Source organism: Chelonoidis abingdonii, chromosome 8 (genome assembly GCF_003597395.2).
Source record: "Chelonoidis abingdonii isolate Lonesome George chromosome 8, CheloAbing_2.0, whole genome shotgun sequence".
Lineage (NCBI taxonomy): Eukaryota > Metazoa > Chordata > Testudines > Testudinidae > Chelonoidis > Chelonoidis abingdonii.
In genome coordinates this window covers 17355327-17371664 of record NC_133776.1, presented here as the reverse complement: position 1 = coordinate 17371664, position 16338 = coordinate 17355327, and the positions used below count along the sequence as shown (strand labels likewise).

At 44.3% G+C, this 16338-nt stretch overlaps 1 protein-coding gene across 1 annotated transcript; it reads left to right on the top strand.

Annotated features, from left to right (window-relative positions):
• The first annotated feature begins 3806 nt into the window (after positions 1-3806).
• On the top strand, positions 3807-13185 carry LRRIQ4 (leucine rich repeats and IQ motif containing 4). The gene is made up of 6 exons (XM_075068971.1): positions 3807-3864; positions 4353-5461; positions 9199-9372; positions 10475-10613; positions 11611-11807; positions 13036-13185. The coding sequence occupies exons 1-6, from the start codon at positions 3807-3809 to the stop codon at positions 13183-13185; spliced, it is 1827 nt and encodes a 608-aa protein (XP_074925072.1).
• The last annotated feature ends 3153 nt before the right edge of the window (positions 13186-16338 follow it).

Genomic DNA, 16338 nt, shown 5'->3' with positions numbered 1-16338 from the left:
CCGATCCAGCCGCGGCTGCCTGGCGTTCACGGTGGATGGAGGCACCCCCACCCCACTACACCCACTAGTAAGTGCTGCTGGCGGAATGGGCCAGCTGAGTTAAGTTCCTGTGGGTCCTTCCAAGCCTTGCCCCACATGGCCGGTCTCTCCCCCAGCACAGAATGGGGGTGAGGGGGTGGCCGATCTGATCACGCCCAGAGACGCCGTGAACAACCCCCGCCCCCACATGCTTGTGCGCCCTACAGGCCGGGGTCTCCCACAAGGCGCGGCGGCGTGAGCCCCCACCCGTGCGGCGCACCGTGCCCCCTGCCCCGCTCCACACTGGGGACGGGTCTCCATGGGCGGCGGGTCCCTGCGCTCTGAATGCCTGGGGCTCCCCGGGGCTGGGGGTCAGAGTCCGGGGGCCCAGGCGGCAGCCCCCGTCCCCGCGGCGGCTACCTGCGGCCGTGCCCATGGGGGTTCACGAGCGCTGCCCCGGCGGCGAGCTCAGGTCCGCGGCCGCGGTTGCCATGGAGACACCGACCGCACGCTTTTCCCTTGCCGCCTGTCCCGCCGGAGGGTTCCCCAGTGCGCCTGCGTTCCCTCATCCCACTACGCCAGCGCCCCGGGTAAGGGACGCCCCTCGCCGGGCACTGCTGGGGAAGCAGCTGAGCGAGAGTCACCCTCACGCTCCCCAACGCCAGGGTGACTCCAAACCCCCGCGTATCCCTCCTTACGCCAGCAAAGCCCCTCGCTTGCGAGACATGGCATGCATTGGCTTGGGGTATCTAAGAAGCTGGGGGTCCCTCCCAGTGAATGCACTGAACAGCAGTGCTCTGCAACGGGGTGAAACCGGGGGGTCCCTCCCAGTGAATGCACTGAACAGGAGTGCTCTGCAACAGCGTGAAACCGGGGGGTCCCTCCCAATGAGTGTATTGAACAGGAGTGCTCTGCAACAGGGTGAAACCGGGGGTCCCTCCCACTGAATGCATTGAACTGGGGTGCTCTGCAACAGGGTGAAACCGGGGGTCCCTCCCACTGAATGCATTGAACTGGGGTGCTCTGCAATGCTGTGAGCTGGGGATCCCTCCCCATGAAAAGCATATGGGAGCAGGGTCCCCCGACACAGCTATGAAAATACCTCTCCCTACAGAGGAGTTCTATTCTGAAAAGCCATACACTTGGGGTTCCTTCCACCAGAGGATGTTTGATTGGGGTCCTCCCTGCAAAGCCATGAACTGTCCACCTCCCTCTCCCCCTCACTTGTACAAGCCTTGAAATTGGTTGTCTCTCATCCTATGATGGCATCAATTTGTCAGAACTATGAAATTGGAGGGTTGATGGGGGGCCCCTTACAGACTTCACTAGAAGAACTCTTTTTTTTTGGTGCTCTGACCTGCTTTGTGTGTCCCTTTAATGGATGCCTTACATGTTACTTAATGGAGGAATTGTTAGGAGGCAGTGTTCCCCTCTCCCCCACACCTTGGCTGAAATAGCACTCTGCAAAATTTCACTTTATTACTAGGCACTCTCTTTTGTTGTGCCCAGGTTTGCTGGATCAGTAACCTACCACCCGGACCTCTCCCCCTCAAGGGAAATTCTGAAACCCTACATCTAGGGCTAGCTAGGATTCTGACCCTTTGAGAGCTTCCCCCAACCTCCCATTTTTGCTCTCCCCCATGTGATACTCCCACTCTGCTCAGGTCTCTCCCTGGATAATGGCCAAAACCACTTTACCCAACGTTGTGCTCCCACAGGCAGGATCTACAAGAATGGGTCTAGAACCACCAGTCAATAATTGTCTCTTCAGAATTAGTCTCTGAGCACAAATGACAGGTAGCAAGGGCTGTAACCACTGCACCATCTTCTGCACCCAACTTCACCAACCTGTGTTCTCCACCACATGTAGGCCACTGGTCCATCTCCCCCACCTAAGAGGGACTAATACCCAACACTCTCCAGGCCTCCAACTGAGCTTTCTCATCCCTTTATAGGGAGCTCCTACCCCTCCAGCACTGTGTCTGATAATTGAACAGGGCAGGTTGGTCCCTGGCTTCCAGACAGCCTTAAAGGGGCAGACTACCCTGTTACACATAGGTGTCTGTATCTGTCCCTCTCATTTAGTACATTTTTCTACTGTCTGTCACTATCTTAATATCACCCTTGTATACAGGACATGTGCTGCTGCCTCTCACAGGGCAGAAGCAGGGTGTATGACGGCACAAACTTTGTTTCTACATCAAAAATAGAAAACTGAGGACTCTCACTTTGTATTAGAAATTGGTAATCCCAGCCTGGATGGTTATGATGGCTACTGCTTTGTCTCCAAATCTGAGCTTCTTTTCCTTGCTCCCCATCTCTTTTTCCATTCATAGGAACACAAGAATCACCATACTGGATCAGATATGTGGTCCATCTAGTCCAATATCCTGCTGAGACAGTGACCAGCACTAGATGCTTCAAAAGAAGGTGCAAGAAACCCTGCAGTAGGCAGATGAGGGATAATTTGCTCCCTAACAATTCTCCTCTTAGCCCCTAATAGTCAGAGATTGGTTTAAATCCCAAAGCATGAGATTTTATATGCCTTCTAAAACATTTTTTTTATCATTTACTATTATAACTCTGGATATTCTTGTTATAAGTGTCCAATCTCTTTTTGAATCATACTAATTTCTTGGTTTCAAGGGCATCCTGTGACAATAGTTCTGCAGTCTAATTTATGGCTTATGTGAAAAAGTATTTCCTTTTATCAGCTTTGAATTTGCTGCCTTTCAATTTCATTGGTTGTTCCCTTGTTCTTGTTTTATGAGATGGGGCAACAGACATTCTGACTCCAATTTCTCTATACCACTTGTTATTTTGTATATTTTTCATTCCTCTCCCTTTCTGCTGGTGCTTGCAAACTGCTCATCATTGAGATTATGACATCCCAGCTAAGACTGTGATGTAGAGATAAATGTCAGCCACCAGCCTCTTAGTTTTTCCTCCCATTGCTTTCTCTGCTGCTGCTCTTTGAACATTGACTTGTGGGACTGTGATATCCACCACAGTAGGTTTGTGACATCAGATGCAAGTGAGCTAATCATCTCCTCTTCCTATCATTCTCCATTTTCCTTTATTCAGTAACATTCTGCAATCCTAGGATTTTAAATGCATATATACATATGATTCAAATGACACTTAGCTTGTCCATATTGGTCAGAAACTATAGAAATAATATGTGTCATGTAAAATGGTGATATCATTTGTAAAACTCTGCTATTATTGAATTATTATGTAATACAATAGTGGTCAGAGGCCTTAGCTGAGATCTGGGGGCCATTGTGCTGGGGGAACTATAATCATAAAACTATATCCAACATGATGCCTGTTACAGAAAACCCATAGAACAACTCTATGGTCCTAGTTCAGCAAAGCATTTAAACATATCCTTAGCCTTATATGTGAATAATCCTGTTCCTGTTCAGCAAAGCACATAGGCACATGCTTTAAGTTAAGTGTTTTGCTGCCTTTGAGCCTATAAAGGCATGATGCTACTTGGGTTCATCAACTCCCACTGAAATCAAGGTCATGCCCTAGTTGAGCAAAAATTCCAAAGCAATAGTAGAATATGAAAATCGGGACACTTTAATGATAGAAAAGATCTAATTTCCAGGAGGTATCACTGGCGCACCAGTAAACTGGAAAATTTGAAAAAACACTGAATTTTGGGAAGAGAAATCCAAATTGTTCTGTACTGAAAACATTTTAAGAATATAAGCACATCTCCTCTGCTGGTGTAAATTTTTATCGCTCAATGGAGCTATGCTGATTTACACCAAATGAGGATGTGGCCCATAAAACTTAAATTCAAGACCTCTTTTGAAGTATTTCAAAACACACTATGTAAGGACTGTTTATTCAATTTAAAATCACTTGACAATATAAGGCCAAATTCTGCTCTTGGTTACACTTGTATAAATTGCAGTAACTGCTTTAGCTTCAGTGGCATTACTCCAAATTTACACTGGTATATCCTAGAACAAAATTTGGTCCATATAATTTTATACCTAGGACTTTCTGGCTCATTGGGCTAAATTCAGTCATGAGGTAAGCAGATGCATCTCTGTTGACTTCAGGAGCATTTCATCCACTCAATTTGGCCCTTTGTGCCTTTACCAATAGACTAAGGGCCAAAAAATGCCTTTATTTACATTCTTTCAAGCTTTGGATGTCAGTGGGTAACATCAGTTTCAGTGTTATGGGTGCATCTGAAATCAGAATCTGTCCCCAAATATTGAACTATTTCGTCCTTTTATTGTTATTTAAGTGGGTTAAAGTTGGACTACTGCTGATTCCTTATTTTTTTTCTCTTTAGAGTTAAAAATAAGTAGCACAGATTGTTGAGTTTCAGCAGAGCCCTGATGCCAATGCAGTGAATGTTCATTTCTCAAGAGCAGATACTACAATTCTTGAAAAGGATAGTTTGCAGATTTCACGGGAAACACAAATGACGAAAGAACTAGTGAAGGATACTCTACCTGTACACGTCACAGATCGGATATTTTTTATTGATTTAGCCAATAAGCAACAGACAACTATCCCTTTACAAATCTTTGAACTGGAAGATCTGGAAGAATTGCACTTGGAAAAAAACTTAATTGAAAGTATCCCAGGAGACATCCATCATCTTAAGAAGGTGAAAGTTCTCTATCTGGATGAGAACTACATACATGACGTATGTGAAGAACTTGGGGAGCTGAAATATCTTCAGAGCTTAGATTTAAGTAGCAATCCACTCTCTTACAGTTCGCTCCATATCATCAGCAAACTGCAGGCGCTCCGTCAGCTCAGGCTATATGATGCAAACTTGGATGAGTTCCCAGTGGAGATCTGTAAATGCCTCCATCATGTTGAGCTGCTTGGACTATCTGGCAATAATCTAAAGTATATGCCTAAAGAAGTAGTGAATCTGAGAAAACTTAAGGAGATCTACCTGCAAAAAAACAGATTTGAAAGCTTTCCCCTGGAGCTTTGTCATCTTCATAATCTGGAAATAATAGATCTGGAACAAAATCTAGTGAGTTTTGTCCCTGAAGAAATTGTCTCTTTGACAAACTTAGTGAAACTATTTTTAGCTTTCAATAACCTGTTATCAGTCCCTGATACATTGCATTGCTGCCGGAGACTGACTGTGCTTGATTTGTCTAATAACCTCCTGCGTAGGCTCCCTCCTAACTTCAAGCAGCTCACAGAAATGAACGAGCTTGGTCTGTCTGGTAACAACTTGGAAAAGTTTCCAGGTCAGATTTGCCATTGGAAGTCCCTTTGCCTCATTTATTTGAAAAACACTGGCTTGCAAGTGCTACCTTCTTCTTTTACCAGATTAACCTGTATCAAGATATTAGATCTTAGTGAAAATTTCTTTTATGAATTCCCTAAGGAGATCTGTGCTATGGAAAATCTGGAAATATTGTCACTGGATGACAATCAAATATGTGAGGTATTGATTTCTTTATTTTTGGTGTGGGATTCTATATACACTTCAATTCACTAGGCTAATATGCATCTCAAATGTAATAGTATGAGCCACTTAACTCTACAACATAGGGAGATAATAATATGTATGGTCTTTTGGGGCAGGATACATCTTTTTGTTCTGTGTTTGTACAGCACTTGGCACAATGGGGTCTTGGCCCGTCATGGTTGTTACTAGATGCTAAAATGATAAATAGTATTAATAATAATACAAGCCTGAACCCAGTGATGTGAGACTCAAGAATATTTAACCCTCTAAAGCATGCAAACCCCAGCAATCCTTATGCCAGGCAGCACAGCCACATAGAGATGCCACTAGTTGGGGCAGCAGGAAACAAAGGATTCAGTTCCTGGCTCTGCCATTGTCCAGCTGTGTGATCCTGGGCAGGTCACCTCACCTCTCTTTGCCTCAGTCTCTCAATCTCTAAACAGAGCAGGTGATACTTACTGTCCTTTGCAAAGCGCTTTGAGATATTTGGCTGGAAAGCGCCACTGTAATTGTTGAATATTATTTTACAGGGAAGAGATCTATCCAATGCAGAAGCCAAAATATTTTCAACCACCCACACAGTGAGACTTCCTATTGTCATTTCTCTTCTCTCTTCCCAACTTAGGGACATGCCTTTTGCTGGGGTGGTCTCATCCACGGTAGTCACTGGATGGGGACAGCTGTAGAAGCAATATAACTTCTCCGTCATTACAATTCAACGCTGGTTTACCATGACTCAGTCTACCCTGCACTAGGCAATGGAGTTAGGTATCAGTAACCTGCCAGTTCCCAGTGTCCCTGCTAGCCCCATTCAATGAGTGTCGATACCAAACTGTTCTACAACTTAATTTTTAATCTATTCAGATATCTACAGCTCTCTCTTCTTTACCACATTTACAGGATGGCATTGAGCTATCTAAAGCCTTCTAAGAGATAGCTTGGTGGTTTGAACATTGCCTTACTAAACTAGGGGTTGTGAGTTCAATCCTTGTGGGGGCCATTTAGGGAAGTGGAATAAAAATCTGTCTGGGGATTAAACTAGATGACCTTCTGAGGTCCCTTCCAACCCTGATAATTATTCATTGTTTTTCTTTAACATTAATGGCAGTCTTGAAACTATATCCCAAGGCATCAAAAATCCTTTCACCTTTAAGTGCTCGATGACCCCAATTCAGTAAAAAGATCCTTGCAGCTACTGGGGTGCAAAGCATGAACTTCACTAAGGGTGGGAGCCTAGATTTCCCAAGAATTATATGATATGGAAGAATTGTACTTCAGTGCTTTACTTGGAGGATATTTTCTTTGATACTTGTGTAGTGTTCATTATAAGGCAGGGGTGGCCAAACTTACTGACCCTCCAAGCTGCAGACAATAATCTTCAGAATTTTGAGAACCAGGACCATCCCTAGCTATTCTGGGGCCCTACACAGCCCCCTCCCCCTGTGGGCAGTGGAGCCCCAGCCCTTGGGCGGGGGGGATGATTAGCTCCAGGCCTCCATGGGGGTGGGAGGGAAAGACTGGCTTGGGGGGAACCACTCCCAGCACTCACTGGTGGCACGTCTGGGGCCAGGTCACTGCACTTCCCACCACCGCTGAGTGCAGGCCCAGCCCTGCTGCAGTCCTCAGGGGAGTAGGGGGTGGGGCTGGGACAGAGCAGGGGTGGGAAGTGGGGGACTGGGGCAGGGCGGGTGCCCCAAATTTCCTGGTGCCCTATGCAGCTGCATACTTTGCATCTGGGTAGGGACAGCCCTGTTGAGAACCCAGCGAGCCTGCCAGGGATTGAGGCTTCTACCCTGCAGCACGATGGTGGGGTCTCAGGGCTTCTGCCGTACAGGAGGTGCCTGTAAAGGCTTGGGGGTTCAGCCCCGGGAGGTGCCTACCAAGGCTCAGGGCTTGTGCCCTGCTCCTGTTGAAGCCTTGGCAGGTGCCTCCCACAGGGCTAAAGCCCCAAGACCTCTCCCTGCTGGGTAGAAGCCCCTAAACCCAGACGTGGGCAAACTACGGTCCGCAGGCCACATCCAGCCCGCAGGACCATCCTACCCGGCCCCTGAGCTCCCAACCAGGAAGCACAGCTTCCTCTGGCCGGGTGTCGTGGCTGTGAGCTCCTGCTGCTGGTAAGGGGGCCGGGAGTAGGGGGGCGGGGAGTGGGGGATACTGGGGGCAGTCAGGGAGGATGGGGCAGGAGTTCTGGGGGGAAGCATCCAGGGAGGGGAACAGGGAGGTTGGAGTAGAGTCAAGGGGGGCTGTCACGGGGGGGGTGTGATGGGTTGGAGGCAGTCAGGACGGGGTTGGATAAGGGGGTGGGGGCCTGGGAGGGCGGTCAGCGGGACAAAAAACCAAAAAAAGGAGCAGGGGGGCTTGGATGGCTTGGGATTCTGAAGGACACAATCAGGGGCCAGGAAGTGGGAGAGCAGGGGCCAGGCTGTTGGGGAGGCACAGCCCTACATTTGTGCAACCCTGGAAAAGATGGCTGAGCGAAAAAAGTTGCCCACCCCCTTCCCTAACTCCACCACCACCACGGTGGGCTGAAACCCTGAAGCTCCCCCCATCCCGTGGAAAATGTTGGCCGAGGGACGTTGTGGGCTCTGCGAGCTGCACTTTAACTATAAAAGAACCACATGTGGCTCGCAAGCCCCAGTTTGGCCACCCCTGTTATAAGGCATTAGTACAAGCTGTTTGTGATGTGAGACACTGTTATACGCTACTCAAAGGTGGCAAGGTGCTAGAACAACACATTTTTAAAACTATTGGAGTGGATGAGTGACAGTAGCTTAATTAAAATTGCAGTTAATAAAACTGATAGTTATTATGTTTACAACACTTGTTTCCTAATGCTGATGTGCATCACAACCTCACTACCCCCTGTAACCAATTGCCACTGACAGGCAGATATTCAGCCAGGAAAAAAGGAACCAAAACCAACCCACTAAAAAGTGAAAAGCTAGACATGGTAACCTGCTTTGAATAGTAGAGATTAGATGCTAAAAGGGCCTGGTTCTATTTATTCCTATCTTTTTCTGAAGTAATGGTCTGATAATTGCATTTGCCTAGGATCAATAAATGTGACATACTATTTGAAACAGAGCAGGAGGCAAGTTTACAATGGATGTACAAGTGGTTAATCCTTTTAGATCCATTATCTTATGCTAGCCTAGGGGACAATTATACAGCTGAAATCTGTCAATATATGAACAATAATGAGTGTCTTCCTCTTAGGGCATCAAATACATTTTCCTTTTGTGATATAATGCATCTTCTGCCAGGAGATCTTGATTTGTTTTATTTTTTTTCCCTTGAAGGCTACATTTGTGGAAGTGGTCATATATGCAAATGACCCATTTTAACATTTTATTTTATGTAAATTAATTTATAATACGCATATACTCTCAGAGGGATTGGGAAGCACAAGAACACTGTTACATTTCATTCTGCAGTAAGCTACTTCTGGAAGGAACATATATGCTAAGAATTAGCCTAATTCAGATAAAGTTTACACAGAGACGCCTTTCAGTAAGGGAATATAGCAGGGAAACATTGCAAAAATTTCCATCATAAAGTGGCAATATCATAGAATGTGGCCAGCGTGATATTCTTCGTTGATCCATAGTAATGTGACAGATTATTTCCCAGAACAGCAAACAAATAACAAAACATAGCTATTTAATGGATATAAATGTATTTTTTTTTAAATGTATGTTTTGGAACATACCTAGATACCTCCAGAGGTGACGGGACTCTCTAACTTAAAATGCCTTGGTCTGACTGGAAACAGATTCAGTGTCTTTCCAGAGGAAGTCTTTCTTCTTCAGTCGTTAGAGAAATTATATCTGGGACAAGATAAAGGGATCAAATTCATGACTCTTCCAAGCGACATCAGCAAACTGCAGGTAGGAAAAAGAGCAGAGAGAGGAGCTCAGTAATAATTCTGCATGGTACCACGAAGCACACAAGAATTAAGCTGTTTGAAGAGAATGAATCCCAGTCCTGTAGTCTTTCCACAAATGCACCTTCCATGGACAACGGGTTTTGGTGCACAGGGCCTGTCAACAGCAGGTGCTGAGCACACTAAAGTCCCATTTAATTTGATGGGATACAACACCTTGCAGAATTGAACCCACTGAGGTCGGGCAGGATTGGGTATAGGGCCAGCTCCAGGGTTTTTGCCACCCTAAGCAGCAATAAATAAATAAGAGCCATGATCACGATTTGCAGCTCTACTGCCGCCACTTCAGTCTTTGGCGGCAATTCTGCAGCAAGTTCTTCATTCTAAGAGGGAGTGAGGGACCCACTGCTGAATTGCCACCGAAGACCCGGACGTGCCACCCTCACCTTTGGCCACCCCAAGCAGCTGCTTGCTGGGCTGGTGCCTGGAGCTGGCCCGGATTGGGTAAAACATTTGTAACAAACAGGTCTTGTTAAAGTTGATGGACCCAAAACTTAGATATCTCTATATTATATGTAACCTATTTCACATAGATTCTCTCTATTATTTCCATCTCCCTATGTGGAAAAGGTTATTTATGTATATCTTTCTGATCCCATAAAATGTGTTGGGCCTCTACACCAGGGCTGTAGCATTGTTAAACCCATGTTTTACTGGGTGAACGATCACCACCAAGCCCCAGGCAGTAAGCCACTTTACAATTGCTGATGGAATTCATGTTTTCCCTTCTCTCTGCCTGCCTACAGAGCAGCTGCTATACCTTTCAAGAGGTTGCTAGCACGCAGGAGTGGCAGAAGGACCACCTAGTGCATGTGCATGACTATGAACCAAGGCAAAGGAAGTAAATCCTCAAGCCTTGATAGGTCATGCTGCACTTTAAGGAGATGCTCAAACACTGCTGGATAAATTTATCCAGTTATATCACACTCATTACCATAGTATCTGAGCACCTAACAATGCCAATGTTCAGTTGTGCATTGTTCAATGATCTCCTTAAGGATGCAAATCCCTTTTTTAAATAGAAAATCATGCACATTTTTTTCCAGAATCTGAAAGAGCTGTACCTAGAGAACAATTGTCTGGAGTACCTGCCACCTTCCATAGGCTTGCTGAGCAACCTAGAAATAGTTGACTGTCACAACAACCTCCTTAAAGAACTCCCAGACTCCATATGTCAAGTACAAGGTGAAAAAACATCCTATGCATTTGTGTTGTAAGGGCACAGGTTTAAGCAGGGATTTCAGAGTTCAAAAATCTTCCTCTTCTCACCCAGACATCTTTCCTGCTCCAAATGAGAGACTAGATTGAGTAAACTGTATTATTAAAAATTCTTATTGTCTGATGATCTATTGAAGACTTTCCCTACTGAATAGATTCAAATGCAATATACACCATGGGAAAGTTTGATCTGCAGACATAGGTGGCATTGTTTTTTCAAATTGGTCAATTTATGACAAAGTAGAACAATTAACAATTCTTGCGGCTTTCTTACCAAGAAAGCATTTTGCTGCTTCACAAAACTCCCCTGAGTCTGAGGCACAGATGCAGTGTGTAGGTGGTGTTTATGTAACCCACACCCACTCAATGTGGCCTTCTCTCCTCCCCTGGTGGTGGTTGGGCCACAAATAGAGGTTAATAAGCCGGATTCAGCCTTGGCTAACAGACTGGTGTCTTTTAAGCTTAGAGGATCATACTTTAAGATCCCCAGCTCCCAAGTCTATTTCTCATTGCCAGCGACCCACCTCAGGGTGTGGCATATCAGTTAGGAAATGAAGCTCTCTGTTGAATGCTTCACTCTAGTTCCTATTTTTGAGGAAAAACAATTTTGTATTCTTGCAATTACCTTGAGCCTAAGTCGAAAAACTCATTAAGTCAGGGCTGTGGAAGTAGAAAGGCACAACAGCAGTAACACCCTTGTTGCTATTTATGTAGGGGAAAAAAAACACAAAAAACGTTGACCATACCATTAAAACAAACATACTGGTGTTATTGAAATCCTGTGAAAAATCTCTCTTTATTCTATAGAATGAAACAACCTATTGATGTGCTGGGAAATATTTATATACACAGAGTAAATATTTCACACCCCAGCAATACCTTGTTTAATTGTAAGCACACCCAGCGGAACACTCCAGATTATTATTAGTCTGTGCATTGCAGTTTTGTGATTTTATTTGTTCAGGTTTGCAAAGATTGCTTGTTCAGAACAATCAGTTGTTCCAACTCCCAGAAAACTTGGACAATCTTCAGAAGCTGCAGCTTGTCTTGCTGGATGGGAATCCTATGACAGACCCTCCAATTGAGGTGTGCAGCCAGGGGAACTTGGCTATCAGGGAGTATTTACAAGAAAAGAGGCATCAAAAGGCCAAGGCTACAAAGGTACAAGGCATAAGAGATCTAATAGACTGCACAAATTGCATTAATAATCCAGTGTTTTACACAACATTCTACAGGGCATGCACGCAAGATCCTGACATATCTTAAAAATTCTGTCAGCTATGATGGAGCAGTAAAGCAGCAGATTCCATAGAACACAAGAAGGTGTCTCTATCTCATAGCCAAATGGGGAATGTGGGCTTGACAGGAGAATGGCCACTGGGTCCATGCAAAATGCAGAGCTATTCAGCCAAATCCTTGCTTGGGGAAGAAGCTATAAACTGTACTCTTTAGTCCCAAGACTGTAGAATCTGGGGCCACAAAGATTCAGCCTGGAATGGCCCTAGATCAGTGATACTCATACTGAGGCTCAGGAGCTGCAAGTGGCTCTTTAATGTATCTCCTGGAGCTCTTTGTAGCACATATTAAAACACTGATAATTAACAACCAATCAGGATGCTTGTACTATGTTATTAATCAGTTGTAGAATACTTAGTTGTTTTGCTGTGAGATTCTAATTATACAATATAAAAGAGAAAGTGAAACAAGGAATCACTGTGGCTCTTTTGGGTAATAGTGATTGCTAATTTGGCTCCTGAACCACTGAGTTTGAGTATCACTGCCCTAGATGGTTATTAGAAGCTCAGTCCACAGCACCAGTAGGCAATAGAGTCATTTTGCTCAAAGGATGGGGATGAGGAACAAGGGGCAGGTACTTCTTGTTCTTCTGTACTTCAAATTCTTCCCTTCCCCCAGTTATTGTCTCTTATTTCTGACACACTGCTACCCAACATCTGAAGGGAAACAACTTCCCTTTCATTGGACCCAATGTAAGATCATTAGCTAGGTCCAAATTGACTGTGGGTACATGGGGTTACATAACAGCCAAATAGTGATGTTTAGCGTTGGGACGATGACTTCTCTTCACTTGAAGCTCTTGCCTTGACCAAAGAGTTGAGAGAACAACGAGAGTGTTCCCGCCCTTAGAGAAATTTTAGTTTAGTTTAATTTTAAAATAGCACATGGAAATAATCTGAAAAATATAATTTAGTTGGTTGCCAGATCCTCTTACTTTAAATTAATTTAGTCTAATCATGAATTTAACCCCAGTTTACTCCAACAAACCCCAGTGCATTCAGCTTTTTGCATCAATACTAGCCTACAGTGCTCAATTGTTTGAAGTCACCCTCTTCTTCTCTGGGTAACAGTGTTGTTCCATCCTCTCTTTCAGATCCAGGCTTGGTGGCGTGGGCAGATGGTGCGGAAGGGGCTTGGAATTTTTGCTGAGCTTCAAAAACTGTTAAAGAAAGGAAAGAAAGATAAGAAAGGAAAAGAAAAGGGGAAAGAAAAGCCTGGCAAAGGTGCAAAAGGCAAAAAGTAGTAATTCCGTATATGATTTGTATATCAAACTGTTTAGAACTCTTATACATTGGGAAGACAGATACTTTCTTGCTTCTCCCTGTAAGGGATAATCAGTGCTAAAATTTCCACTGAAACATTGAACATTAAAAAATAACTTAGGTGTTTTATGGCCAGTTTTGTGCATGTGTCAAAATTTCTCCAGTTAAATGAGGTTAGATGGTAAAATGTATATGATTGCAAAGCACAAGGGCAATTGATTAACTGGAAGTGAATTGTATCTGTGGAGCTCTGTGCTGACTACATTCTTTAAAATGTATGTCTTCTGTAATGAGTGTTTTCATAACATCCCCACTGGGTCAGGCCAGTGGTCCATCTAGCCCTGTATCCCATCTTCTGACAGTGGCCAATGCCAGGTTCTTCAGAGAGAATGAGCAGAACAGGCAATCATAGTCTACTCCCAGCTTCTGGCAAACAGAGGCTAGGGAACTCAGAGCTTGGGGTTGCATTCCTGCCCATCCTGTCTAATAGCTATTGATGGACCTATCCTCCAGAATGGGCTAATATAACAACCAAATAGTGACATTTATCTAGTTGCTTTTTTTTTTTTTTTTTTAAAAACCCTATTATAGTTTTGGCCTTCACAGCATCCTCTGGCAAAGAGTTCCACAGGTTGACTATGCATTGTGTGAAGTAGGACTTCCTTTTGTTTTAAACCTGCTATTAACTGTATTGGGTGACCCCTCATCCAGCTGCATTACTATAGAGTTTTAAATGTATATACACCATTAGACAGCACTTTGCCTACCACTGAGGTGGAGCCACCTCTGGGAAAAACACAACCACCATAGCACCAAACAGAGCAATACTATACAAGAGTTTAATGAGAAGTGATGACTGCCTCACTCAGCAATACAAGAGGAATGTTACGTGAAATATAATTATTCCCACCAGGACTTACAAAAAAGTCCAAAATTTGTAAATTTTTGCAAAAAAGTCTCTTTTTAATGGAAAATTTTCAGTAGGTCTAGTCACAGCATTTAATAACAGCAAATTGTCAGGCCCTCAAATTTATGTCTAGTCCCAAAAACAATTCATGCAATTGCAAAATGTCTTAATATAAAAGGCATATTTGCAACATAGTGAATTTGCAAACTACAAAATGGTACTGATTTCTGGGTTTCACATATTAATGTGCCCCTGCTCATATAGAGCAATCTATGAATGTTTCTCGTGTGTTAGTATAACCCATTTTCACAGCCCTGCACATTTACACAACAGCACTCACAAACAGAGGGCCATACTCTGAATAACTGCCTAGTGTTGACTTAGTACTGCTCAGGCAATGCCTTCTTCCCTTGACTTCGCTGAGAGATTTACCTGGGTAAGGCCTGAATCCAAATTAAGAGGCAGATTGTGACTAGTCCATATGCTGCTTTGCAGAGCATGAGTGGGTGGTCTGTGTGAGGGGAAGGCAAAAATTGCAGTGCCGCTCCCTCCCAGCATGTACTAAAGGTGGGGAGAAGGTAGGGCGCTGGCCCTTCCCCATTGGCTCACACATTGGAGGGGTATGATAGGATCACCATATTTCAGGTTCCCAAAAATAGAACACTGCTATGGGGGGAGTTGGAGGCGTGTGTGTACTGGGGGTGCTGGACAGGGTACCTGGAGCTTCATTCTAAGGTGAGGGGCAGTGTCACTCCCTGTCACGGTGACAGAGCAGCCGGCAAAGGCCCAGGAGGCAGTACCTCCCTGTGGACCTCTCCCCCGAGCCAGAGCTGAAAGCCAGGGCTTGGGCAGGTAGGATCCAGCAGCTGTGGCTGCAAGGAAGGGACCAATTGGTGCACAGAGACAGTGCTTTCTGAGTTGTAACAGCTGCGCCACAAAAATCCTGGACATTGCCTCTTATTTGAAAAATCTGCCCAGGCTGAGGATCAAAAGAGTGTCCTGTCTGGGAAAACTCTAGATACGCAATACTCCCTGAAGGGATGTAGAAACATGGGCAAATCAGACAGAGTGCTTCCATCCTGGAGCTTTCTGTGCAGGGCTGGTCCTACGTTCCACAACTAAGGATTTGGTCAATAGATTGTTGACCTTCAAGACTCCCTGCAAAAGCCATCTATTTAATAGGTCTTCTGATGAAAGCAGGGGCACTTTGGGTGGAGTGGGATGGAGTTTTGCTGCTGTTTGAGTTGGCATGCAAATACTTCCATTGTATTGTGTTACTAGATGATATTTTAATGGATTGGGAGACATAATTGCTGTTAAGGCCCCTAGAGCTTATACAAAGGGGTTTGGGGGTAAGATTTTTTTTTAAAAAACCAGAAGAACAAATAAGGCATGTTTCTTACCCTTGAAAACCTTCCAGACTAAATAAAACAAAACATGACGCAAGACAATAATTCAAGTTAGGGAGGGTACAGAACTGATTGAAGAGGGTATTGCTGGAAGAGGGGGGGATTTGAAGGAAATCTAGGACATTTGGCAGATGTGAATAGAGACAGGAGGTTACTGTAATCAAGGGAAGAGACAACCTGCATATTGGCAAGTGTTTCCACATTGAGGACAATCTTAAGAAATTGGGGGTTTGGAGATACCAGAAAAAGATATTCATCAAGTCTTGACTACTTGCTATGGGGTGTAGTAAAGGAGGGAGGTGTTTTGGTAGATCATTGTAATGTTATCTCAGTTTGGATGTCACATAAAGTGTGTGTTAAAACTAATGTTAAAATGTTTTCAGTGCCTCCATATTAGATGTAAGATTCTCCTGGCATGATATTTATTGCTAGAAATGGACACATTGACAGCACAGGCTTCAACTAGTAAGTGTTAGTCCTGAGTGGAATGAAACTGATGCTCTTTGCTTCTTTTTAGTGTTTGCATTATCAGAGTTCCATGCTCACCTTTATAGAATTTGTTTTCTGAAAACAACTTTTTTATGCCACGTCTGACCAAACATACAATTTGATCTCTGTTTTGCCTCCTACAGATAGTAAAGTGCATTTTTACAATCAAGCTGTTACTAGAAAAAGGAAGTTCAGAGATGCCCAAATGAAATCATAGAGTAAACAGTGTAGTAATTCAGTATGGGAAGGGTAAACAAAGCAGCAGTCTATTTGGCGGTTACACATATTGACCAGCCAGAAGAGAGGATTTTCTGCTACAGAAATTAATG

Bases quoted from the DNA above. Each gene is read 5' to 3' on its own strand.
- LRRIQ4 (XM_075068971.1), top strand. From the start codon at position 3,807: ATGTGGCCCATAAAACTTAAATTCAAGACCTCTTTTGAAGTATTTCAA. The intron at 5,462-9,198 runs GTATTGATTTCT...GAACATACCTAG, and splicing joins ATGACAATCAAATATGTGAG to ATACCTCCAGAGGTGACGGG. The intron at 11,808-13,035 runs GTACAAGGCATA...CCTCTCTTTCAG, and splicing joins AAAAGGCCAAGGCTACAAAG to ATCCAGGCTTGGTGGCGTGG.